The following is a 27,837-nucleotide window of genomic DNA, read 5'->3' as shown; positions in this document are numbered from 1 at the left end:
GTTTCCTCTTGAATCCCTGTCTCCCTTCTCTCTTCAACCGCATCCATGCTTGCCGCTATAATTCACTCCCATTGGAAATTATTCTCAAATCTCCTCTGCTCACCCTAGCCCCGAGCTCATGTTCCCTTTCAGAGCCCGTTGTTCCCTCTCAGAACCAGTCACTGCCTCACACAGTCCTCGTGCACTTTCGTATAACTCTTCTAAATATTCTTGATTATGAATCCACTTGTCTCAATTGTTTATGATAAATATGTAGTTCTGTGAGTTCAATAATTAGGTAGGTATGATATCTAATCAATGTTGGGCTTATAATTCAAATCAAATTGTGTAAAATTTTCATGCCAAAGTACACCTAGACCAAGCTCTTTTTTATACAATGGTGCAACGTATAATTAGGTGCATGAAAAAAAGGGAGTTCTTGCATATAAGGGAAACTTTTGACCTCTAATATTAATAAAAACAATCTTTTTAATATAACCTCTAAAATAGGTTAAAATTTTTTTAAAAAATATGAAATAAGGGTAGAGATATTATTGTTCACCTCATTCATCCTCCCGAATGATGAACAATGACAACAAATCTCCCCTACCTCCAATCTCTCTCTCTCTCTCTGTGTGTGTGTGTGTGTGTTTGTGTCTCTCTCTCTCCTCGCTCTTGTTCTTCTTATTCTTATTTTTTGCATCTAAGTTATTCCAAACTCAAAGCGGAGCAGAGATTCCCTTTCTTTTGACCACAACCTATTTGTTTTGTCTGACTCAGATCTGATCCACGGAATTACAAATTGCAAGGTTCAAAGTAACGACAGGGCATATCGGCCTGTATCAATACTCTTTTTTTAGGTTTTATTTATTTTTTTCAAAACTGGTTCAGAGGGGTCGATTTAAGGCCCGACTACCCTCTAAACCAGTGTTTGACCCAATACAACCCCTAAAGGGGCGTGTCGGGAAGCCATTGACACGATACATATTGGCCAATACATATCGATACTTTGAACCTTGATAGGCTGCACTCTTCGAGCCACCATTGTAGAGCTCATCGTAGATGGGATGCCAACAAACCTAGCGTACTCAGGTGCGGCAAATGTCCTCCAGTGTCTAATATCTCCATCGTGTTCTAGCCACCCAAATTGTCCTTAAGGTAATAATTCGCCATTGATACTGCACCAAGACATCTTTGTCCGTTTGAATTATACAGCAAGGCAGCTTCACGAGCCCCAAAATCCCCCTCAAATTGCTATTGAACACGATTTGACACATGAATAGCGATATGTTGGGCCTCATGTTGAATAAGGTCTGTCTGAATTCTCTATTGGCATTCGACATGTCCACTACTGCTGAACCCATTAACCCATCCCATGCCTTGTAATTAGCCTCCATTGTCGAGAATACCATCTTGATCTCTCCTTGCTCGAATCTGCCATGATAACCTACATCATTTAAGAATCTGTCAAGTATATAGAAAATTCACCAGCATTATTTTCATGCTTATACAATTTAGTATTTTTTGTTTTTTAAAATAATTTTTAATCACTTAGGCGATGCACCAATGAAGACGAGTTTGGTGAAGAGATCAAGTTGCTGGTACCGACGACCCTAACATTAAGGTCCTATTCGCTTTTCGGTAAGTTACTTACTCGGGTAAATGCAGTTACCTAGGTAATTTTTTTTGGGAAACACTTACCCGGGTAAGTGCATTTAACCATGTTCTTTTATTTCTCATGTAAATAAGGTAATGTCCATTTTAACCATAAAAATCCATTATTAAAAAGGGTATTTTTGTCCCATTCAAGTGTTGATAACTTTCCCCTTAGGTGGGAAAGTTATTTACCTACCTAGGAGATGGGTATCACTTACCCAGGTAAGTGGTACCCAAGAAAATAAAATTTCCCTGGTCCCCACATAAATCTAAAAAAAGAACATAGGATTCTTGGTTAATGGGATCCAAACTCCCATTGACCAACTTTCCCCCCTCTCAAAATCTGAAAAAAGAACGCCCCTAAGGGCTTTTAAGAGAGTGTTTCTCATGCTTTTTTTGTTTAATAAAAAGGAGATGGTGATTTGGGGGCGAGAGGTAGCCTCAGTAGGACTCTGTTGAACGGACCCTGTATGCCTATGACTCTACTAGAAGGTCCTAATATGATAGAGCATCTTTGATTAATTTAGTGAGTAGCATAATAGATACAAATGGGGCAAGACTGGTGAGTTGTTTGTGTGTACTATGCGCTTCCTCTCTCTCTTTTTCATCGTTCACAGTATAACAAAGTGGAGAGGGATCTCACCGTTCTGCTCTTATCTGAGTTTGGAGCAACTTAGGTGTGGAGGAGAGGAAGAAGAAGAAGAGAGAGAGAGAAAGAGAGACTGGATATGGGGAGATTTACCGCTATTGTTCACCATTCTATAGGAGGAAGAAGGTCAATAGTATCTCTGCCCTTATCAGCATGACCCCCCCTCCAATTTGAAAAATTGAGGCTTTTATTGTTTGGTCCACTTAAGAAATCTTAATCCCACCCATACAGGTGGGATGAATCCTGACCCTGGATCGATGCCAAATCCACAAGCAGGATGCGGTTATTTATTTGGATGATTGAATTATCGGCCCATTTAACTCGGATAGATTTTTTTGACAATTTTTATGTAGTTTTTTTTTTTAATTTTAAACTTTTTAAAATGTCATGTGATTCATTCAACCCAGATAATCAAACCATTGATCCAAAAACCGAAAACCTACACTTGTCTCCAAGGGGTTAAACTAGCAAAGACCGTCAACAGGGGTCCTTTGTGATCGAAAGCGATAGTAAAACCTTAGTACAAGCTCTGGTCTCAAAGAATCCTACTAAAGCTCTTGATGCTTTCTTTTTTTGTAAAGATATTCTGGACGAATGTAAAGACTTGGACTGTTCTTTTTCTTTTCTAGGCGGGAGAACAATTTGCTAGCTCACAACCTTGCAAAAAAAGGCCTATCAGGTTTATATACAAATGTGATACCCCTTTGGCTAGCAAATTGGCTGGTTTCACTGCCCTCTCTGTAATTTTTCTGTTTTTCCTTTAGTTTGATCTCTCTTCTACCAAAAAAAGAAAAAAAAAGTGGAGCGACCCAAAATGATGGGGTGACCCAGGAACCAAAGGACCATGGCTATATATAGAGTAGAGATTAGGCCTATAAACGATATTTGAAAATCTGAATTCAAATCCGAGATTCAACATAATCGATTCAGTTTTGAATAATTCAAATCAGATATTCGGTTGAATTCGAATATTAATTTCTTATCAATTAAATTATCGAATCGAATTCGGATATGTATTGTATATATAAACTTACAAAGAAGGTTAAAAATGTAAATACAAATTTGAGATTCTCCATTTTCGAATCTCCTTTCTCATTTCGCATTGAATCAAGCAAACATGAAACATTTGAATCTCTATATCTCTCTCCAGTCTCCATCTCCTTTCAAAACCTAACCCTAACCCTCCCTTCGTTGTCGCCGCCCGAGCAACCACACCGGCCACATCAATGACTCGACGGTCGAGTACTGGTCACCGGCCACCGCCCCTCATCCTATGCCTCTCCTTAGTTCTCTCTCGTATCTCATCTAATCATCTTCTCCTCTTTCATATATCAATTCAGCATCGCCGCCACCCGAGCAACCACCATCACCAACAACAACGTCAGTGACAATGGTCGAGTGACAGTAGTGTCGACGACAACCATCATCTTCTCCTCTATCTTTCCTTCACCGCACTGCCATCATCAGTGACAGTAGTCTCATCTCTAAGACTACAACTCAAACTAATACTGTGAGAGTGCCAACAATCCAACATCACTGCTTCAACGGCCACCATTGCCATTGGTCTAATTCGAATTTGAATTAAATTATTTGATGTCCACCGGATATCGAATCAAATTTTAATATTAATTTTCATAATCGATTTCGAATTCGAATCTAACCTGATTCAATTCGAATTTGATCCATTTATAGGCGTAGTAGAGACCACGTTACCTCAAGACCGCTGAGACAAATTTGCCCTTTTTTCATGACCCATGAATTCTATTATTTCTCTTCCTTCTTTTATCCGGGATATAACTGGATGGCTGAGGTCGTTGTGAACTTAATAAATAGCTTCGGATTTTAAGGCCCAACAAGTTTAAAAAATAAGAGAGAGAGAAAAAAAAAGCCACAAACCCCTCAACGAACGCATCTTCAGCTTTTACTAGATGCACATGGAAAAGGAACCGAAAAGCGGCAAGTATGTGTCACATTATACAAACAAAATCATAGCGTGAGGTGGGAGGGTATTTATTCATGTTTACTGGAAAGGTAAATCCAACCAAACCAGTTTGAAATATCTGACCCGGCATCATCCTTCACCTTCCACAAATTTATATTTACTCTTCACTCTTTGGATATATATTTTATAATATGAACACATTTTTTCTTATTAATTTATAAATATATATATATATTTATATATTTAGGAGTATTCTACTTCTAAGCATAAATGTTTTTTGTTTTCATTTGTTTTTAAAATCTTAACATCTATCTTGTTTTCAAAAGAAAAAACAAGTTGATTTAATTTAAAATAATAATACATATTTTTGAATTATTAAAATAATACTTTTTAATCTAAAACAAAAATATTGAATTTTATAATATAATTGTAAACAAATTTTCTAATATAGGAATTGCATGACTTATACAACATGATGTCAAACCAAATAGTTTTTTTTTTTTTTTGAATTGCTTTTAGAACCTCCAACAAAAAATCAATTGACGCTGTAGAACCCCCCACCCCATAAGAAAATATTTCTTAACTTCTATTTAACCATGTAAGAAACCAAACTTAATTGAAAAATATAAAAAAGATAAAAAAAAAAAACTCAGGGAAATGTAAAAGTAAAACTGGTCCCTCATCACCAACGACCCCCGTTTGGTCTGGATTGACATCCCACCGAATGCTAGGTGTGCTACAAACAAGGCGTGTATAATGGACTACGTGATCCAATCAAAAGCGAACACGCAGCGATCCGTACTAGTACCACTTGCACGGATCAATGGCGTGTCAATTTCTGATTGGTTTACAAAGCTCGTTGCACATGCCTTGTTTGTAGCAGGTTCGGAGTGATTCCAGCTTTCTACCCTACAAGCTAACGCCCGATTTCGTTGCAAAGAATCTAGACGATGTGATCAAATTTAAAAAAAAAAACGAAATTGCGAAAATATTAAGGCGACGTGGAAGCGCAAAAACGACGCGCGTGTCGTTTAGTTTTATTGCTCACGGATTTGGGCCCACGAGAAGAGAAGAAATACGAAGGAAATACAAGTAGTACCTTCTCCGAAAAAGAAAAAGGAACAAAAACTCAACTTTTCAAAGTTGGTGAGAACTTTCATTTCTCGTCGCGCTGGTGGCTTTCGGTTTTTATGTACAGCAGGAGATCTGAAGTTGTTCAAAGCATGCAAACCTTAATTCCTCACTCTAACCGTTCCGGTTTACTTTTTGTAAATGAGTTTTTGGTCTCTCCTCTATCTCTGAATTTTTGTTCGCGCCTCCATGGCGGTCTCGGACGTCGAAGCTGTCTTAGATTTCTTGAGGAACAATGGGTTTCCCCAAGCTGCTTCCGCACTTAGAGACGATATCGTAGAGAGAGGGGAGGTTGGTTCCTTCGATTTCGAGAAGTTCATGTTCCCGATGGACCCGCCGCCCCCTCCGCTGAGAATTTCGTCCAGTAGCCGGCAATCAGAAATTTCGAATGGAGTTCTTTGCTCCGGTTTTATCTCTGACTCGTCGGATGATTTCATAAGCATGGGTTCTTCAAGTGTTGAAATGTCTGCTTCTGGTATGGATCGAAAAATTCATTTTTTTCTTCCTTAATTATGGAACTCATAACTCGATTTCAAAATCGTGGAAGCTTGTTAAAATGATTTGTTAAATGGGAGCACTCAATGAAGCGCATTGGTTAATCTTATTTGTATTTCAGTTTGTCTGGAACTGATGACTTTTGACTTCTTTTTTGGGATATAATAATTTTTATGTTGAAGCATTTTCCACTAGTGAAACTATTTTACACTAATCTTCTATGTTCTATCGCCAATTCGCCATTGATTAAAAATATGGAACTTAAAGGCATGGACTTTGCAATGATACTTGTTCTGTCGCCCAACATTGTTCCTTAACCTTTAGTGTGAAGAACTAGAAATTTCTTGTCTGCTGTTACTGCTTGTTTTTTTGTAGCAAATGTGAAAACGATTGATCCCTTCGTTATTTTTCCCCTGGCAAAACATGCCGGGTTGACTGTGACAGAGCGTTGCATTACTGCAAAAGAACAATGACATGATATTCTCTCTTCGGTCTACATCTAGACCTAGAATTCTTTCTTTTATATCGATTGGTTCTCTATAATCACCATGCTGATTGTAAAATATGTCTCCATTTCTGTAGTTTGATTGAGAATATATATCATTGTCTTTTCAGCCAAATCTATGTCGAGGGAATGTATTCTGATCACTAATTAGTGCTGGCTAGGAAATGGTACCATGGATTACTTCCCAGTTCCCACCGCACCTTTCCAGTTTCCTTTTTGGGTCTAAACTCTAGAGAACTTACCTCCTTTCAAATTCGTTACTTTACTATATCTGATTTAGATGGGCATCTGGAGGCTGATTTCAAGTGAATAGTTTGTGGGTAGAAGGACAGAAGCACTCATTGGTCTTCTATGATTTCTCCAAACATACATGGTGTTTGGTTTTGTTGCTGTTTATTTGAAAAACAGCACCAGCTCATCACCACATAGGTGTTTATTTAAAAATGCCATTTGGTAAAATGTTTGTCTCGGTTTGTGTAAGAGCCAACCATTGGGGGAAGCTTCTTTTTAATGTTTCCCCCAACATCCAGGCGTTTATTTACTGTTCAGCTTATGTGGCGCCTAGCTGTCAAATAACAGAAAAGAAATGTTTATCAATTACTTTTCTTGTTTTTCAAGATAAATCCTGTACAAAACATTTCTTCAATAAATGGCCACAGTACCAAACATCGCCATAGTAATTTGTTTACTGTTGCTTATTATGCTGCTAACTGACAGTTTCTAAATATGCTTCTGACATAGAGATTCACTAATCTAGCTGTTTCTGGCTCAGGCTGAGCTTATCCTTTCATTTTTCCAACAGGATTGACAAATCCATATGCAGCTCAGGATAAATCTGATGTATCATCAGATAGACTCTCTGAATTTGGTACTGCTCGTGATTACCATGATTCTGATATGCTCAATGACATTTACTGGTACAATGAGAAAGATGGGGGCTATCTCAAATGTACCTGTATTGGAGGGTCGGACTTACTTAATTGTCCGAGTGAGGACAAGTATATCACCACTTCAGAGGCAGACAGGAATTGTAAGAAATCATCAGTTCTAAATTCTGCAACAGAAGGGTTCCATTCAATGACAACTATTAATTACTTAGACAAGCCATGTCTTCTTAATAATACCTCCATGGATGACAGAATTCCAATTGCAGATTGTTATCAATGGGTTGAAATCACCCAACCTGAACAAGGTGATGAAGCAAGGCCTGATGGATGCTCTGGAAAGTATAATTTGGATCCTCTTTGCGATTGCTGCATGGGAATAAAAGGTTATAATGGTTGGAAATTGGAGGATCACAACCAGATTAAAAGCTTGAAAGAAACTTGTTCAAGTGATGTTCAGTTAAAACATGTCTACGAGTGTCCTTCTGATTGTGATTCTTCCTCAGAGCGCAAAAGGAGTGGGGGTGCTAATTGGTCTATTAAAAGTGTGGATGTGGATCTTCAGAATGACTCTCATTTACATCTTCAGGTTTCTGATGAGATTGTCCAATTAAATGGAGACAATGATCATGAAATAGGAGATTGTAGAAAAATGGTTGGAGAGCACCATGAATCTGGAACTGCTGTTGATGGAGATGAGTGTATTACTCCAAGTGATCATCCGATGTATGGAAGTTGTGAGGATGATTATGAAATATTTGACCTGAGAATTATGCATAGGAAGAACAGGTTGGTGACTGCCCAATGACTGTGTAGGTTCCATCAAAATTTCATATATCATGACACAAAAGAGGGGCAACGCCCAAGGTTCTGGTATGAACTGATCCTTTGTGTCACCAGTCAGAACTTATTGACTGATTCAACTTGGCTGACCCGAAGGACTTCTCTGTGTTCATACCAGGCTTGGTTAAATTGAAGGTCACTTCTTTTTTTTTTTTTCTTTTTAATTTCAGTGGGGGATTCACATATATGACTTGTAAATTGTAATGCTATTGCCTAGTGGTAATGGCTGAGACTACATTTCTTTGGTTTCATTTGGATGGTTTTTAGAGGAGCACTTATGCACATGAGTTATGTATGCAATGCAGGACTGGGTTTGAAGAGAACAAAGATTTACCCATTGTTCTAAACACAATTATAGCAGGAAGATACTATCTTACAGAATACCTTGGTTCGGCCGCTTTCAGTAAAGTTGTTCAGGCTTATGATCTTCACACAGGAATGAATATTTGCCTGAAAATAATAAAAAATGATAAAGATTTTTTTGATCAGAGTTTAGATGAGATCAAGCTTCTAAAGTTTGTGAACAAGCACGACCCCATAGATGAACATCACATTTTACGCCTTTATGACTACTTCTATCATCAGGTATGTAGTTGAAAGCAGGTTGATTCTTTTTATTGTTTTTACCACTTATGGCTTAGGGAATGTAGTTTCTGTTTAACCTTAAAATTAATGTTTTGAAATCCAAACCAGACTGGCTTTTTGAACACTTGAACCAGGTGCAACTGAACAGGATCCTTCCCAGATCACAAATTTAAATTGCCTGGAATATATAAAAATTCATTGATCTGGACCCAAACTACAGCTGAATCATGAACCATTGAGCTCATTTAGCTGGTTTCTGGTTTTTGCCATGTTCTTGTTTTTATTTAATCAATTTATTTATGGTGTTTTGCTGATCTGACAGTTGAACTAGTTGAACTTAGGTGAAATGTTTCACCTGCGAACTGGGGCATATGAGCATATCCACATCAATGCCTGGTTCAGTTTTTAAAACACTGCTTGAAATTGTAGATTTATTTCATAGAGTAGCCTGCGTTTGTCTCCTTTTCCAACTTCTGAAATGTCCTATCTGATCATGTTCCTTAAGGAGTGATTTGTTAATGTTCCAAAATTCTTCCTTCCTGTTGATTGCAGCAACTTTCTTTTTCATGTTAAAGATACTACTTTTTGAAAAGAACATATGACCTGCTTAAGATCTTTCAATGTTTGCACCTTTGCGATAAAAAAATAAATCAATTATATTGCCCATGAAAGTAAAGGATGAATGAGTGGTTATAGAGGGTTTGATTACTGTAATGAAGACACCAATACCTAATACTTGCTTTTCAATTGCTTTGTCTCATGATGGTGTTCTGCTCTCAGTTCCCAAAATACCTTCTTCAATATTTAGGGAAGCTCCTTTTCCAGACCCTTGATCTGCACTTTGGAAGTGGATCCTTCTCCAAAACTTCTCCCATAAAGTTGGGAGTGTGGATTCTGTGTGTGTCTAATGTCAGAGATCTCTTATGGTGGAACTTTAACTCCTATTCAAGCCTCAGGGAACCTGATATAGAAACCAATCTAATGTTTCCTCTCCATAAGAATATGTGAAAAATCTATTTAAACATATGTCACACTGACTTGAACATGATGGAATTGAATCCCATGCTCAAACTTGGAGAACCTGTCATAAAAATAAATTCATTGCTAAGCATGCTCTTGCTTCTCCAGAAGTATGGTTAATTCATAGTTTTTCTCATGTAAATAGAAAATCAAACATTTCATTGAGAGCATGCGATGATAATTTTATCAAAGAGGTGAATGCAAGCCTGAAAATGCTGCTTTTTTTATTACTTACTATTTGTTATGTTTTATTTTGTCTCAAGTCTGCACGGGTATTGGATATCTTCCTTGGAAAGACAAATCAGAAAAAGAAAAAAACTAATTTGACGAATTATGAGTACCATGCAATTTTTTTGGTTCTATTTTATGTTGTCATGTCTAATGGTTTTGAAGCCACTGCAGGAGCATCTTTTCATTGTCTGTGAACTTCTACAAGCAAATTTATATGAATTTCAGAAATTTAATCAAGATTCTGGTGGTGAGCCCTATTTCACATTACACAGGATACAGGTTAGTTTGATTGGTATTTATGAATTGGAAATTCCAAATCTTTTTTTTATTAAATGTTTACTTTCTTATCTAGTCAAAGCCTAACATGGATTTTTGGTTATGTTGCTTTTTTCAGATCATAACTCGGCAATGTTTGGAAGCACTAGAATACTTGCATCACCTGGGAATTATCCACTGTGACCTGAAACCTGAGAATATTCTCATCAAAAGTTACAGCAGATGCGAGATAAAGATTATTGATCTGGGAAGTAGTTGCTTTCTGACAGATAATTTATGCTTATATGTACAGTCTCGTTCCTATAGGGCACCTGAGGTCATCTTAGGGCTCCCATATGACCAAAAGATTGATATCTGGTCTCTTGGTTGTGTCTTGGCTGAGCTCTGTTCTGGTGATGTAAGTTATCGAGTTTGACTTATTCTTCTCTTGTCTCATGGGATGACTTCTATTTTCTTTTTTATTTCTTAATTTTCTGTGTAGTTTATACCCAAAATCCAGAGGCTTTACAGATTATATCATAACTTCCTCTTTGCTTCTGTTCTCCCATATATTCTGCTGCTCAGAAGATAGTTTTTAGACTCTTTCTTCACTGTTGAACTTTATGTCCTTTTCTAACATTGACAGTAATTGCTAACATGAGGCACATATGGATCCACTAAATTGTTCTTTTTTGTAGTAACTAAATAGAGATGCCTTTGTCATGCTGCAATAATTTTATAGTATTTGGAATTTTTTTGACATAATAAGTATATTTTAGGAAAAAGGAATCCATGGCTAGCTAAGATTCAATCAGTTTTAAACCTATGAACTATAATAAAATAATATCCAAAAAGTTAAAACACACTTGTACACACACATACAAGAATAATACCTTTTTCATGTGAAGTTATGTATGTATTATTTGTCTTCTCTGTCTGTTTGTCTGTTCAAAGTGTTTATTGCATGACCTATTAGGAGGATTCCTTAATTGCATTGCTGAACACATGGAGTAGCAAGCATTTTGTACACATCAGTAAATCCTTTAGGTGGTTTTTTTATATAACGTATCCCTTTAGCTTTTTCTATTTGTTGTGGTATATTGGTATCTTTTTGTTATATAGGCACATAAAAGTGAAAAAGTTCATCTCTTTCTTGTACCCTAATTATTACTTTCGAACAGGTGCTTTTTCCAAATGATGCATTGGTGATGTTGCTTGCACGCATGATTGAGATGCTTGGTCCTATTGATATGGAGATGCTAGAGAGGGGCCAGGAGACACACAAGTATTTCACGGAGGAATATGATCTATATTATATTAATGAGGTTTCCTTGCAATCTCCTTATTTGGATCTAACAAGAATCAATTCATTAAGAATACATAATATTGTAAACATTAGTATTTGCACATATTTTCTTTTGTTTAAAAATGGAACGTCAGTTATATGGTGTACTAAGGCAGACTAGGTGCCCTAAAGTTCAGGGTACGTGTATGATGCCCAAACATTGGGTGGGTGGGGGGGGGGTGTACAATTCTTTGGGCATGAAAACGTTGGTTTGTGGAACCATTGAATAAGCACTGCTGTGGAAGCAGTCTACAGGTGCAGCAACAGCTTGTTTAAACAAGATAAAATGGTAGAGATTCACTTCAGGATCGTCCTTGAGTGCATTGTCTAGTCCTCATTCAAGACTCATAATCCATTCTAGCATACATGTCAGGACCATGGTGAGGAAAAGGTAGATTACCAAAAAGAAGGATCTTTTGACAGAAACAAAATAGCCTAGTGCATTTTATTTATCAACTAAATGAGCCAGTCAGTATTTCTATCAACTTTGGTAATTGGTTCTACTGAATTTGAATTCAATTCTTTTTGTCATTCCCTTTACAGGAAACAAATCAACTGGAGTATATAATTCCGGAGCAGTCCTCACTGGAGCATCATCTACAGGTTTCTGATGCAGGGTTTGTTGAGTTTATCAGAGACTTGCTTGAGATTAACCCAGAGAAGCGGCTAAGTGCAAAGGATGCACTACAGCATCCATGGCTTTCCTATTCATACGAGTGACAAATTTTGGGAAATATCTGATTCAGCTGTTGATGGGGGGTGGGGGTATGACTTTGATGTTTCAAGTGCTTGAGTGCAGAATTCTGACACTGTGTAGGGAAGAATGTTTCTAAAATCTGCTCTTGATGTTGGATGTTTAATGTATACGTGTATGTACAGTTACAAGATTCAAGTCATATTAATAATGGGTTTATAAAAGATTTTTGTGGGTTTTCTTTTGTATAACAGTATAAGAGAGATGCATGTAGAAGAGGCTACTTCATAGTTCCAACGACTACCGCAGTGATGCAGCAATCATGTGAGCTATTACTTTTGGAGGGTCAGGATAATGAAATAGTTGCTACCTTTTTACCTGTGACCCTGACTCTGAGCGGCCAAAATGAAAAAGAAGACAAAGAGGAAAGAAGGTGGTTTTATTTTTCTCGTGAATACAAACTTACAAAGCTATTAAGCTCACACGAATCCATATGGAACCTACAAATTCCAGTATCGAAAGATGCAATTAAATGGGAATCGATCTCCTTTTTCAAATATGAACCATGCATTTGGATGGTGATGCAGCTTATTCCTGGATTAATTGGGCAGAAGTGTGAAGGAAAGATTCACCAAGCTGTGTGTCTGTTAAACATTTTGCACAAAAAAATCTGTTTTTGGAAAGATATCAATGAAAGGTTCCCTTTTGGATGGTTCCTAGAGGGAAATTCACAACCAACTTCCCCTTCCTAAAATATCGTCTTGATGGGCTGGAACACTGATGACTGATATCATCATTATCCTCATCCAAGCCTTATCCCAACTACATGAAATCGGAATCGGTTACATACATGACGTGGGATAGCATTGTTAATTAAGGGCTGTGCGAGCTGTCGCTGGGGTCCTCCTAAGTCCCGTGTGCGTCAAAGCTTGGAACATTTCTTATTCTTGGACAGAAATGGAGACCCACACACCCCAAAAGTCACATTCCACAATCGTAAGCCGTTCAAGATCAAATTTGCCAACTCTCTTGGGAAGATTTTCTCATTATCCATTGTCCTCCCCTCCCCCTCTTTTCTTGCAGAGAAAGATATAAGTTATTGGTTGTGGAACATCCAATTCTTAATTCCTATCTGCTATATGCCCATGGGCCAGGGCGTCACCCAATCTGAGTTGTGTCCAAAAATAAAGTCAAAAGCTAACCCTGGCGTATTAAGAGCGACATTTCTTTGCTAATTATTCTGCTAAACTATTGCATGCCAACCGACCAAAATGGAATATGGATCACACAAGCTAAGCATGGCTTCCTACTCTCTTAATCATCTTTTTCATTTTTTATTTTATTTGGTTTATTGTTATTAATTATTATTATTAAGCTTAATCAAATGAGAAGACAAATTCAGCCAAATCAACCACTAATCTCTCAAAGGAAGAAAGAAGCAATCTATTTTTAGGCCATACGTGGATCGAGTCTCCCGGTCAGACGGAATTGCTCAAATCAAATCAACATGTTCGGCGTTTCCACATAACCAGGCCTCATGACTAGTGAGATAGCCCTTTTCTTTTTCTTTTTCTATATCAGGCTTTTACACAGTGGTCTCAATCCAACGGTCTTAACTTTACACAGACAGCCTATTCTATATTTCTATTCTTTCTGCTTGACAACTCAGAACTCAGAAGGAAGGAAAAGCAAGATCCCAATGCCAAGGCCGACGTCTATCTCGCCAATCGCCATGTCAGGGCCCACTTTTATTAATTTCTTTCAATATATAAATAAATATAAAAAATAAGGGAATCGGGTGTTCAACAATTGGAGCTCCGCCTCCGCCTCCGCCTCCGCCTCCGGCATCCCCCTATCTAATTCTACAGTGATACGTGGACGCTCATGATCATTGGATCAGTAATCAGTTTGACCTTATTCTGCCTCATCGATCACATGCAATCAAGCAAGTGAATCTGATCTCATCATCAAATTAAAAAAAAAAAAATGCAGAGCCAACAGCCATCGATCGGCAGCAAAAAAAAAATAAAAGTGAAAAGGACTTACCAGTTTGTCACCTTTCCTCGGAGGCGTCTGCCGGGTTCCAACTCAGAGTCCGAGTCACCACCAAGGCAACTAATCCGGCGGCTTTGTCCAACCGATCTCTCATCTCTCATTCTTTCTCCCAGGTCCCTAGTTCCACAAGTCACCTCACTAATGGGTCATCTTCTAAAAAAACGAGAACAGAGGGGATTGGAATATGCTCCTCACACAGGGCACTTCACAACGACCTCACAGAGGCACATCCCACCGTAAATTAGGAGCATTTCTCATAAATAATAACATGGCGGAATGTATGTGAAGTGCCACGTGTAATGAGCAGATCCGGTTTCGAACAGAGGGATGTAACGATGAATCTCTTCTCTGATTGGTCGGTCTTGACTCTTGAAATGGGACCCACCAAAGTTTTTGTCGTCCTCCTTCCTTCTCCTTCTCTAGCCTCCTCTAGAGGAGAGAGAATAAGAAAGGAAAGGAGGAATTCTTCGTGGAAAAAAAAGGCCACTACCACGACGCTTGATTGCCCTGAATTGATTGATTGATTGATTTATTGGGTTTGGCTTCTTTCTTTTCTTCCATTCGATTCAGGTATATAGAAGAACGACGAAGGCTTTTCCGGGGAGAACACGTTAACGTTCTTATCCGTCTCTTTGTCTACAAATATTATATTATTTCCATTTTTTGCTTGCTCTAAAGCGGCCATGGCCGAGCTGGCCCAGGCCGATGTTTATGCGCCGAGGCCACTGCAAGTATGGAGGACTCTGTTGAACTGGTTGGCCTTCTTCTTTCAAATCTTCCTCCAGATCCTCAGGGGAACACCTTCAATGGCGCAGGTTCTGTCTTTTATTGGCCTTCGACATCCCTTACTCGCTTCTTCATCCTCGTCCTCTTCTGCCTCATTCAAGCCCTTGCCTGTCGTTGAACTTCCCCATCAAGATTTGCCTTCCGTCCCTTCGCACATTACCAGCTATGACGATAGCGACCTTGATCAGCGGATCGAGAAGCTCACAGTAAGTTCCTGTAGTCGACGACCTCCCGTTTTTGGAATTATGGGATTTGAGGACTCCTTTCTTTTTGTTGTCTTTTTTTCCCTGATGGGTTCTCTCTCTCTCTCTCTCTTATTGTTTTTGTTCGTTCTGATCTTTTAAGTTTTATCAATTCATTGATTTTTTTAGTATATTTATTCTTGTAGTAATGGGCAAAAGCGTATGATTTAGCTTCAGTCATGTGCATTTGATGATTGTGCATCTCGTAGTTTTTGATAGAATGATCAAATGGAATTTACATTTTCAGATGGTTTCTGCTTACATTGCTTGGGAATATTTGAAGGGATAAATATTGTCGGTATGCTAGGTAGATACTACTTTACGGCTTATTTTTCAGTGTTTATGGTGGATCATTCTGCGAAGATGCAGTTTACATGGTCAGAGCTGAAATTTTCAGCTTAACGCGTGAAAAGAAGTGGGTTAGTCGCCCTATGTAGCTTATAGGACCATTAAGAACGGGATTAATTTTGTGGCAATTCCTTTTGCACCATAAGGTTAGGTCACTTTGTGCAAACGAAATGCCAAGGGTTTAGGGCCGTATCTAGTCTACCCCTCCCAAGATCCCAGATAACTGGAACGAAAGTTGTGGTAATGGCCTTTTATACGTGGGAATTGCTTTTTGCACCGTGATAGTTTAGTGTATGCCAAATGCTTTTCTGTGAACTAGATATAAATCCTTCATGTATCTGGTGCCCTGACTTGCTTATCTATACTATTGTGATTGATTGAGAAAACATTAATGAACCTAGGAGGGAAATTTTAAGATGCAAGGGAAATTAACAAAGTTGGTGTAATGGTAAATTCTCGGGCCGACAAGTTTGAAGTTTGGGAATGTAGGTTAAAGTCTGAGAGCAGCCACTTTGTTGAACAAATACCAAAGGTTCAAGTCTGTGAAATCCTTTTCCCTTCTCTCTGCACAGGATGTCGATGAAGTTCCTTGGAAGTGATTTTGGTCAATTATGCTCCCTTTTCCAGGAGGGGTGGGGATCAGTCAGTCACTTTCTTTTGCACTGCCCCTTTTCTTTTGCAGAGTGGACTCGTTTCATAAGACTTTGGAAAAGATTGGGTTCTCCTCTTCTCAGTTGGAGGCAGTAATTGGGAAAGCAGAGATGCTGCTGTTCAAGTGGCTGTATGTCAAAAAAGAATTCCATGGCTTATCCTTTCCCCAAGCCTGTGATCAGTGGGGGTGTATCCTTGTCTCTTAGTATAGTGTAGTGGTTTTGTATATGCTGTGGATCATACTATCATGGGCTTTCCTCGTTTTTTGCTGCCATCACTGTCAAGCTTTTAGGAGCTCCAGCTTGAATCAGTAGTATATATTGGAGTTTTGACAATTTTCAGAAAAATTGCAACTCCTTGTTGCACCTTAAATTTTGAGATATAAAACAAGTGGAACCAACTTCATTTCTGAAACTTTTTTTTTTGTTGCCATGGCTTAAAAGGTGGAGTTCCACCTAAAACATCCTTCTGGAATCTATATGGTCTTCAATGCCAAACTTGGATGTGACTTACTTGTAAATGTCCTCAAACTTTTGTGATGCATTTTCATATGCAGGTGTCCCAGTTTCTTGTCACCTCGGAAAAATCCCAATTTGTAAACCTACTGCCATATTTTACTTAAATGTTAGATCGTCAATTTCCTTAATTTGCTTCCTCTCTTCCAATACCTATTTACCAAGGAGGGCTTGAATCATGCTTTTTAGGGGGTCTATTCCCAAAATATCCCACTGCTACTAGCAAGAACACCTGATTTCTTTAGTTGTGGTTTTCTCATCTCCTGTCCCATCCCATAACAAACCCCTTTGTAATTTCTCTGCAAGGATTGCTAACATCTAAAGGAATAACAAAAATAGAAGGCTTGACATGAAACTCTCAGTTTCAATTGAAGGAAATTCCAAGTGGGCAGCTGAAAACCTGCCCAAGTCATGCATCACAGCGTATGCTTTCACCGGCTCCTCCAAGTTAGCATAGCATCACAGCCTATGCTAAAACAACTTTAATACAAATTAAGATTCAAATGTGTATCCAAGGTTCAAAATTTCAACATGATACGCCTTGTACCAGGTGTATTGTATTGTGTCAATAAGCCACCAATATTGCAAATGCAAGGGATTTGGGATTTTGGGTATTTTCACGGGGTAGGCAGGCGTAAGACTGCCCCCCCGCGGACCAATTTCGAGGAAAAAAAAACCTAAAAAATGATGTTTTTTGGTATCAAAACACCCGATACGTTTGTTCGTGTGTATTGTCTGTATCGATACTTTAAACCGTTTGAGTATTCAATGATAAAATTTGGTTGAGTGGATCCTTTTATTTTACCTTTAAGGCAGGGGTGGAGCCAGGGGGTGGCGGAGGGGAGCCATGGCCCCCCCTATCCCTTCAAAATTCCAATAAAACACATTTAAATCCCACTTATATTTTGACCCTTTACCTATGTTTCCTAGCTTTTGGCCCCCCTCAAGAAAAGACTCTAGCTCCGTCCCTGCTTTAACGGAATCTGAAAAATATCCTTTAATGACAACCAAAAGGCCAAACCTTACATTGAAAACTCAGGTATGAGCTTCAAGCATGGTGCCTGCAAATCAAGTCAGTCCTTCCTACCCCTTCTATGGTCAGAATCAGTTAGGTTGTTTGCAGATCTGTGAGAAAGCCCTTCTCTGCTTTAGTGCCAATGGGACCAAGAACCTTTTAATGTTGCCGATAGTGAAGAGTGATTATTCGAATTTTGAAATCTGAATAGTATAATTGCACATGGAATGTTTTTTCTCTATGCATCACAGTTGGGGCCATCATTGGGTAATGGGCCTTTGTACCATAAATTTTTTTTTCTCTCTCTAATTCATCCAATTCCTCTATAGGTTATAGGATTGATCAAGGATTGGATTTCAAAAGCTAATCTATCAAAGAAAGCTTCAAATTCATTTCTTTTCAAAAAAAAACAGAAGAAAGCTTCACATTCATAGGAACATTCTACTCCCAACATCTAAGTAAATTCCTTCTCTCTCTTCAATTCCCTTAGATTTAAACCACATTCTAATTGTTCGAACTTCCATTTGCTGATAAAAAAGAAACTTCCATCCTTTTGTGCCCACACTGCTTAGAAACCATTTCAAATGTAGTTGCTTCTAATATTTTGATATTATTCTCCATTATAATTTATGCCACCAGGTTTCATCTAAGATTCCTCCTAGAACTATGGATTTGAAAATTCTTGAGGTTTTGTAGGGCTGCAATTGGTATCCATTTATCCAAATTTGAATTTGATCCAGTTAAGGGTGATCTGAACTTAATTTGTTTAAGTTGGAACATATATGCACATACATACTTATAAAAAAAGGTAAAGCCAACAGACAATTAGAAGCTGGTGCTATTGCGGCTACACCTCCCGATTTGTCAGGTATACTACGAAGAATGGCATGGATCGGTAGGGCAGAGGCCTTTGGTGTCCCCTCCAGTCAAGAATTGGGGCCTCACAATCCCTAGCCAATATGCTTTTCTCTCATGCCCTTCTTCGTTCATGGTTCGATATTCTGGTGTCCTAGGCGGATTATTCAGTCTAAACTCGGATTTGAGCTTTCCTGTCCTAGTGTGAACTGAATATTCAGCTGTAACTGGGATTTGGCGCATAGATCTGAAGTTTCGATGGCTAGTTGTTCCCGTTCCGGAAAATCCATCTTGGGCGGCTCGTAACATGGTAAAGGGTGACGTGCAAGGTGATCAGCAATAGCTTGTCCCAACATCGATTTCTGGGTGACATAAGTGATAACAAACTCTGACAACAACATTTGCCACCTAGCAATTCGGCCTGAAACAACCGGCTTTTCGAAGAGAATTCTTCATATTGGATGTTGACTCCTACTCCCGAAAGAAAAGATCTAAGGCATCTTGGATAAAGTCAGTTCTCCCGCTCGTGTATAGCCATATCATCCATGGGGGAGGGATAGTGAACCGAGGAGATTAGTTTACTATATCCGAAAATATTAGATTATTTATTCCTCCGGCACCGCAGCGTCTTCTTCGAGGGTAACCATGAGGTTACTTTTGAAGGCTACAAACAGGAGCTTTCTTTCAGCATGTGCTGTTCTCAAGTCTGTATATATATATATATATATATATATATATATATATATATATATATATATATATATTTGTTTGTATTCTATTAGTAAAGTTGGTTTGACTGTTCGGTTTTTACTAAAGAGCCATTGGTACAAGTTTTATAAAATTTATTTTCAACATATTTTGCTCATGATATACAATATCAAGATCATTTTTAGTTTAATTTATCAATGCTATTTAATATCCAATTGCAATCTGGTGGGTAAGATATGAATATTTGATTCGAATCAGAATAATCAAATTTGGGTCTATTCTATATCTGATTTGATCCAGTCTGTTTGCGGCCCTTCAGGTTTCTTCATAAAAAGTATTTTTTTTCCTTTTTTGGTGCCACAATGCCATGTACCGGGCTTGGTCATCCCTTACAATCTTCCAACTGAATCCTGCATATTGTGGGATGGATTAGATGCTCTATCTCTGTTTGTGTATATAATATCTGGATGCATGTGTATGTGTGATGCAGGACAACCCAATTTTTAGTTGCCCTTCCTCTTCATGGTACATAAACTAGTTAAAATAGTTGATGGAAAACTTATAGAGTTGAATTTAAAAAGTTTTATCCTCAAATACAAGCAGGTGTCTCAACATCTGTGATCTTATCCCTTTTGGCATCTAACTACTAAGGAAGTGGTATCGATGCTTCAATAAAGGACTGGAAGACCTTGGAGGAAGGTCAATAGATTATTGTCACAAATTATGGAATAAGAAATTTACAATGGGTAATGGGAGCAACAAGAATCTTAAACAATCCTAGGAATATTTAATGTGGAATTGGATTGGAAAAGCTTACCACCATTTTATAATAGACATCAGACACAAAATTGGAGAAAGGAACTAGGGGAAAATTCTGGGTAGATCCCTGGCATGATGATCATCCCCTAATGGATATATACCTCTCTCTTTATATTGCAGTCCAGGATAGCAAATCTCTTTTTTCAAAGTGCTTGGAGATCTTCATTGGTGAGACAGTTTTGAACCCAAGTAGTCTCAGATCACACCTAAATGATAGGGAAATTGAGCCAATGAATGAGGCTCTGCTCAAGATCCACAAACAAAAACCAGCCCCATGACAAAGGGATAAGAAGATCTTGCTTTAAGATTTTTTTTTTTTTTATCAGCAAGTAATTTCATTAATCATTAAATAAAATTAAGGAAAGTACAACAGGTTGGAGCATTCCAACAAGACCCAAGAGGCAAAAACTTAAAACTTAGATGTTAAGATTCTTTTACAGAAACATCATTCTTTAGAAGGCTGAATTACTCTTCCCCTTGTACATTTCCAAGCTCTAGAGTCCACTGCCTATTATACCTTCAAAAGTAGCTTTCTTTGCCTGGTTGGCAACTCTTGGTAAATGCCTAATCATAGAGAGACTCTTCACAAGAGGGATGGATCTGGACAATTTTGATTGCATTCTCTGTGCTAGCAATGTGGAAACCGGAAAAGTGGAAATTACATCTTTCTCCATTGCTAATTTACTTCTTTCATATTGTCTGAGTTAATTGGAAATTTCAGATTGTTGTGGTGCTTACTAGGTTCTATAGAAGTCTTCTTGAATCATTGGAAGCTTAAGGGCTAACAAAAGAGTTAAAGCTCTATGGTCAATGGTGTTGTTTGCTGTTTTCTGCTTTGTATGGTGCCAAAAAAGGGAGAAGACATGGTCCAGGCACAAGGAACACTACAAATCTGGATTTCAGTGCACAGGGAATTTAGGAAGTTCCATACACTTATTTGACTTTAAATCCTTGTTTGCAAATAGAAATTCATGATGTGATATATTCTCTGGCTGATCTTTTAGCAACTCCCCAGTGTATAATACTTCAATGTACATTGGTGCTGATGTATATGATCTTTTGCTTGATCCATAATTCCGTATAATACAAAGCTTTTACTTTACCTATTAAAAAAATAAGTTAAGACCAGATTTAAGAGATTCTAATAGTCGATACAAGGTTGATCAATGATGGTTGTAAAGAGGTTAAACAGGGCTTACAGGAAAGGTCTTAATCTTCATTTTTTGCCGTAAATATCAGATCCTGTGAGGTGGAATTAATTTATTAAAGTTGCAAGGTGCCAACTAGCTGGTTGGTAAGGTTTCCCGCTGGTCGTAGCAGAGACTTTGGATCGAATCCCGCCTGCACCTGGGTTGGGGGATGGGCTACTTTTTCTCTATCAAGTCTAAAACATCTCTCATGCTAGACTTGAAAGTTGAAGGAAAATAATAGGCCAGCATTCTTCTTACTTGCCAGATCAATTATTCTCCTAATCCTCATTTGCCAGTTATATTTTTTTAGCTTTTGTTGTGCATAGAGCTTGCTTTTACTTCAGAATATAGAGATTTTGATAGATGCACTTTGGTATGTAGGTGGTCCTTGACTTGGATGAAACCCTGGTATGTGCATATGAGACATTTAGCTTGCCTGCAATAGTCCGTAATCAAGCAATAGAAGCTGGGCTGAAGTGGTTTGAGCTGGAATGTGTATCATCAGATAAGGTATTTTTAATAGTTTCTTTGTCATTTATCCAGTTATCTATCCATAACTCCATTATACATGGAAGAAACTTAATCAAACATACACTGTTTTTGAAGGAATCTGATGGAAAACCCAAGGTCAATCATGTCACAGTGTTTGAACGTCCAGGTTTGCGAGAATTCTTGAAGCAGACAAGTGAATTTGCGGATCTTGTGCTGTTCACTGCTGGTCTTGAAGGTTTACATGCTAATTAATTTTTCCTTTGATCACTTAATCTTTTCCTTTTAACAGTTCATCTTTGGGTGCTCTACAGGTTATGCTAGACCACTTGTTGACAGAATAGATGTTGAAAAGCGATTTAGCCTTCGTCTTTATCGGCCTTCAACAATTAGCACGTAAGTAGAGCTGCTGTTTAATAGCTTCTAGGTAGTATTGTGTTAAAGTTCAAGTCATTGTTATCATAAAATAGGATATGCATCTAGGGGAAATGATAATCTAAAAACTACAGTTGGACAACTGAACCATCTCATCTGTTGATTAGTGTAACTTTACTGGAAATTTTTTTCGTACTTTTTTCCCTGGTCCATCTTAAATAATGTAATAGACCACGTGCAGGCATTTTTGTCAGCTTAGAACTTTATTTAGATTTCTCATGTGGATCTTACTGAAGGTTGGATCCCTATTCTCTCCATGTGAATGCAATTTGCCACGGTTGTTGGTTGTAGCATCTAAAATCTCAGAGATACATTTGCACTAGGCAATTTCCTTGCATATTCATTATATTCATAAATCATAATAATAAGACATAAAAAGTTGTTGTACCAATAAAAGGGGAGGGGGCGAGGAGGACCATATTTGCCTAACCCTAAAATACATCTCCCTTACTTAATCCTGTCCCAACAAAATTATAAAACCAGAAAAGCAATAACTTTGAGGCAGCATCAAGCTTTTATTTGTCTGCTTAAGTTCCCAAACCATGGACAGAACATACATATATTCCTTGAATTGCAATGAATCCCATAATTTGTGGTTAGATTCATGTTAAGGTGTATATTTTCTGAAACAGCATGCATGCATGGTGTCAAGTTCATACTTGACTTGCTACATAAAGGTTTATTGTCTTGATTAAATTTTGTTGTTAATGCTGCTTCCACTTATGGAGAACTGCATTGAGGGTGAAAACCTGGACTTTCTGCAGTTAAGAGAATTCAAACTTTATGCTGTTACTAAGATGAAATTTCCACAACTTTGTGCATCAGAGAATACCGGGAGCATGTGAAGGATCTTTCTTGCCTATCAAAGGATCTTTGCCGAATTGTTATTGTTGATAATAACCCATTCAGCTTCTTGTTGCAACCACTTAATGGAATACCATGCATACCATTTTCTGCAGGACAGCCCTATGATGAGCAGGTACCCAGAATTATTTCAAACCAAGAAAATTAATATATTGTGTTTTTGTTCTGAACATTATATTTGGATTTTTAATAATTTTTGCACCAAATTATTTATTTTTCTTTACAATGTTTCAGCTTTTGGAAGTCCTCCTTCCACTCCTTAAACACCTCTCCCTCCAGAAGGATGTGAGGCCTGTACTTTATGAAAGATTCCACATGCCTGAGTGGTTTCAAAAGCATGGAATCCCAACTTCTGATTGGGTATTGTAGGAAGAGTTGGAAGGAGAATTGGCAAATCTTGGAGGACATGAAGTATATCTGTACAGGGCAGCGTGTCTACGTTTGGCCTGGCAACTTGTATATTATCATCATGTATACAGATGCCATTGGAGAAAACTACCACATTTCTTTCTGTAGGCATTTGCAATGAAAGTCGCGTCATATTTTGCTGCAGTATATGGGGAATTATGTATTTAGGGTGGATCAACTCTAACTTTTGAAATTTGATTATATGTTTCCATCTTTTGGGCATAAGGATTTTTTTTTTTTTTTTTTAAGTTTTATAAGATTCATTGAAGTGGCAGCCAACCAGTAAATCGAACATCTTATTTCTTTTCCCTTCTTGATGAGTAAGTTGAACAATTGTTAGAGAAGGTTTACTGGGTAGAACATCCCGATTGAGCTAGAGGGCTAATGTTTCAGTGGCCAACAGGTCGTATTCTGAAGGTTGCCTATCATTTGGGTTCTATAGCAGGAGAGGTGACTATGACAAATTCCTCGTCTACTTTTCATGTTCCTTAAAATAACAAACGGCAAGCAGTTGGTCAGATTATGCATACTTTATGGTTCCTTCCTAACTTAACTGGTCAGATTTGCTATGACCCGTCTAAGCTAGAAGAGGAAGGATCGAGGAATCTGTTAGAATATGAATGCAATGAGATATCGGTACTCAGTCAGGTAAGAAAAAAACAGTTCTTTTTATTTTTGGGGGGGTGTATTTGGTGATACACCCGAATCCCCATAGGAACCCATGCAATGCACAGGAAAATCTGAAAGATTTAATAATTTTATTTGTTTCATTTAATGTTGATTTATAAAAAAATAATTATTGTTAATTGAATATGAATAAATATTTTTTAATAAATTTAGTTTTATTAATAATTTGTAGTAATTTTAATAATTTTTATTCTTGTTATTATTTTTAAATAAAATTTTGATTAACTGCGAATAAATAAAAATAATTATAAAAGCTAACATTTTTATTAATTCCACTTGGTTCAGGGAAGGGCACCCCATCCATTTCCATGTCCCATAGTTTAAGACACTTTACCCAATCCTTGCCTCGTCCCCAGTGTCGTGTGGGTTCAGGTCAAGTAACCACTCCTCAATGTCGGCAAGTTCAGGGGCAAGGCACCCCACTCCCCATCAAGGATTAAGAATCCTCGAATTTCCCTACCCCGTCCCTAGTGTGGGCGGGTTCAAGTAGAGGTGTAAATTGGGTCGTGCTAGGTCGGCGCGACATGATTCGCATGTGGCCCGCACAAAGTGTGCATTGTGTCGTGTTGGCCCATGAGCCATCTTGGGCCGTGCCTCCCTCCTCTAGGATAATTTGGGGGGTCAGTTCGGTATGGCCCACGACCCGAGCCCGCATAAACCCGTACCATGCCATGGGTCGGGTTGGTCCATGGGCTAGGCCTTGGGCCAAGCCAAGCTCAAGGCAAGGCACCCACCCCCCGTCCAAGGTTGTTAAAATTGGACAAGATAGGGAACTGTTATGGGGTCAAACGGTCCAACTGTTCGATCCGAACGGATGACTTGCTTTGACAAAAAAATAAAAAATAGAAAAACAAAAAAGTCCAAAAACTGTTGTCTGAGTTGACGGTTCGACCACCCAGATCAGCAGTTCGCTAACCAAATAAACGGTTTTTGGACAAAAAACGATTTGAGGTGAAACGTTCGGTTCCCAATTTTTCCGGTCTAACTATCTGGTTTGATCCAATTTTGAATACATTGTCCCCGTCAACCCAATATTCAATTTGATGATAGAAATGATCAAAAGGATATATTGAGTATCAACCACATTGTAAATTTCTAAAAGTATACTAATTTGTCTTAATTTTCAAAAATATAATTTTATGAAAAATTTGGAAAATTTGTTGTACTTGTGTAATTTTGAAAATTTATTAGTTTTTATTAAATAATTTATTTTCTTTTTAAATGGTTTACTTACAGAATTATACTAATTTATCTTATAATTTCTCATATAAACTAACCAGTAATTTCCTTTTTCCAATATTATACTAATTTATCTTAATAATTTGTGTGATTATTTGTTCAAATTATAGTTTTCCATTTCCCAGTCATTTATCTTTAATAATTTTCATTAATTTGTAATGAAAATTGCATAATTTTCAATAGTTTTCCAAAATCTACCAAATGTAATAAGTTTTCCTAAAATTTCCAAAATATTCTAATAATTTTCAATAATTATTTAATGCATTTTAAATAAACTTTCAAATACCTTATATCTTTTAATTTCAAAAATGTCATTTTACGAAAATGTAGTTTTATGAAAAATTTTGAAAAAATTATTACATTTGTGTAACTATGGGGATTTATTGAATTTTTTTTTAAAATTGTTATTAAATATATATTTTTATTTGGTAGTTTACTAACAAAATTACACTAATTTATCTTTTATTTTTTCAATATAAATTAATTAATAATTTCATTTTCTACCATTATAATATTTTGTTCCCCCATTTGTATTTGGTTATTAATTATAATAATAACAATAACTAAAATTTTATATTTTCTAATAATTGTTAAATATAATTCTCAATTTTATAGAAATTAGTTAAAGAGTTTTCAATTTCTATAAAATGTTGTTAATGAGTTAATTAATAACAATATTTTTTAATTTTTTGTAATTTACTAACTGTATTTATTTACTTTTGGTAATAACTCTATTTAATACTCATTGAATATGGGTGGGATTAAATATTAACCGTATTTAACTATTTATTAATTAATATGAATATTTTAAATGAGGGAGAGTAGATATAGATTGGGGGTACATTTTAGGAATTGATTAGGGAGTGGGGCAACATGATACTTTCCTATTGGTTTAAATAAGATACCTTAGGAGAGAGATTATAGGAATATTTTTAGTTAATTGGGTGACATGGCTTAATGGGAGTGATGGGAAGGGGAGAGGAAAGAAAGTCAAAGAGAATGTAGGGTGGGGATAATGGAGCAAGGAGAGGTGACGAGGACCCATGCTATGCATGGGCTTTGTTAAGCGAAAGTCAAACAATGGAAATACATTAGAGTATATAATTGTTTTATATTTTAACTTTTTAATAAACAATCCGATCAAACTCAACCCGAGTTGGTCTGTTTTCTAGTATTTCAGATCGACTTTGGTTTAATAAATATATATTAATATTTTATATTTTAAATTTAATTCTTTAATAGGGAAAGTAGAAAAATTCTCATATTTCTTAGTCTAAAATATTTTATATCATAGATTTAATTTTTGTAATTTATTTTTTAATATTATCATTGTAATTTATGAAATTTGAAGTTAATTTTTAAGTTTAAATCTTTTGAACAAACAAACTAAACCGAAAATAGACCCAAATCAATACAAACCGAGTTGGTGGGTTTTCACTGAAAGTCAATTGGTTTCGAGTGACAAACTACGGATTTGACCAAATCGATTTGGTTGGCAAAACAGCCTGCAACTGATCTAAACCAATCATTGAACACTCCTAATTTCAACTAAATTTATAGTCTAATCTTTAATAAATAACAATAGTTTAATCTCCAATAATTATTGAAAATTTATAGCAAACATACACAATCATTGAAAAAAAGTTTATAATGAAAATATAATAGATATATAATAAAATGCAATAATTACAAAAATATAATAAATACTTAAAATATACTAAATTAGTCAATAAATAGTGTAATATCAAATAATAGCTTAATCTCAATAAGTATTAATCTATAAATTATAAAAAATATATAATTACTAAAATTAAATTTATAATAAAAATACAATAAATGTGATAAATTAAATTTCAAAAGTTAAATAATAGTTGTTTAATCTCCAATAATTATTGATAATTTTCTATTAAATAACAAAATAAAAGTAGATTTATAAATAATTATTGAAAGTATTTTTATAAAAAGCAATAAATAATTAATGAAAATAAAATAAATATTAGTTATAGTATATATAAATATATAATGAATATACACTATTGTTGTAAAACTATTACTAATAAATATCATTTTTTTGATAGTTATTTTCTATAATTATTAATTGATATAAGTGAAATTAGTTATTTACAATATTATTTAGTTACTGAACTAATAAAATTATTTAATTATCAGAATATTAATTAATTTTTGAATTTAAAAATCCATAAAATTATAATTGTACTATTATTACATAATTTATTATTAATTTTGTAAAATATTAAACTATTATTAATATGAATATTATGAATTCTATTATATTTATTTTTCTACTTTTAAGATT

General features: G+C 36.5%; 2 protein-coding genes and 1 long non-coding RNA gene across 5 annotated transcripts; 2 read left to right on the top strand and 1 right to left on the bottom strand.

Annotated features, from left to right (window-relative positions):
- The first annotated feature begins 5,341 nt into the window (after positions 1-5,341).
- LOC104602595 (uncharacterized) lies at positions 5,342-12,438 on the top strand. 3 transcript variants are annotated; one of them, XM_088896890.1, is made up of 8 exons: positions 5,342-5,832; positions 7,160-7,387; positions 7,511-8,030; positions 8,390-8,669; positions 10,092-10,199; positions 10,315-10,593; positions 11,357-11,500; positions 12,064-12,438. In XM_088896890.1, the coding sequence occupies exons 1-8, from the start codon at positions 5,547-5,549 to the stop codon at positions 12,238-12,240; spliced, it is 2,022 nt and encodes a 673-aa protein (XP_088753016.1). In that variant the 5' UTR covers positions 5,342-5,546; the 3' UTR covers positions 12,241-12,438. The 3 variants fall into 3 exon arrangements, with proteins under 3 accessions (XP_088753016.1, XP_010264629.1, XP_010264630.1); XM_010266327.2 differs by having other exon boundaries at positions 5,343-5,832; positions 7,160-8,030; XM_010266328.2 differs by having other exon boundaries at positions 5,693-5,832; positions 7,130-8,030.
- Positions 12,439-13,611: 1,173 nt separating this feature from the next.
- Positions 13,612-14,530, bottom strand: LOC109115047 (uncharacterized). The gene is made up of 2 exons (XR_002022962.2): positions 14,261-14,530; positions 13,612-14,133 (listed from the first exon to the last, which is right to left on the bottom strand). It is a non-coding gene; the product is annotated as an uncharacterized LOC109115047 (long non-coding RNA).
- A 143-nt stretch (positions 14,531-14,673) lies between these two features.
- LOC104602596 (Haloacid dehalogenase-like hydrolase (HAD) superfamily protein) lies at positions 14,674-23,816 on the top strand. The gene is made up of 6 exons (XM_010266329.3): positions 14,674-15,261; positions 21,780-21,908; positions 22,005-22,125; positions 22,202-22,283; positions 23,148-23,301; positions 23,421-23,816. Exons 1-6 carry the CDS (start codon positions 14,953-14,955, stop codon positions 23,553-23,555), a joined length of 930 nt encoding a protein of 309 aa, XP_010264631.1. The 5' UTR covers positions 14,674-14,952; the 3' UTR covers positions 23,556-23,816.
- The last annotated feature ends 4,021 nt before the right edge of the window (positions 23,817-27,837 follow it).

The sequence above is a fragment of the Nelumbo nucifera genome, chromosome 2, assembly GCF_055504915.1.
Source record: "Nelumbo nucifera cultivar China Antique chromosome 2, China Antique-T2T, whole genome shotgun sequence".
In the NCBI taxonomy this organism is placed as follows: Eukaryota; Viridiplantae; Streptophyta; class Magnoliopsida; order Proteales; family Nelumbonaceae; genus Nelumbo; species Nelumbo nucifera.
The sequence above is the reverse complement of the archived record's forward strand: the minus strand, read 5'-3'. Positions and strand labels throughout refer to the sequence as shown.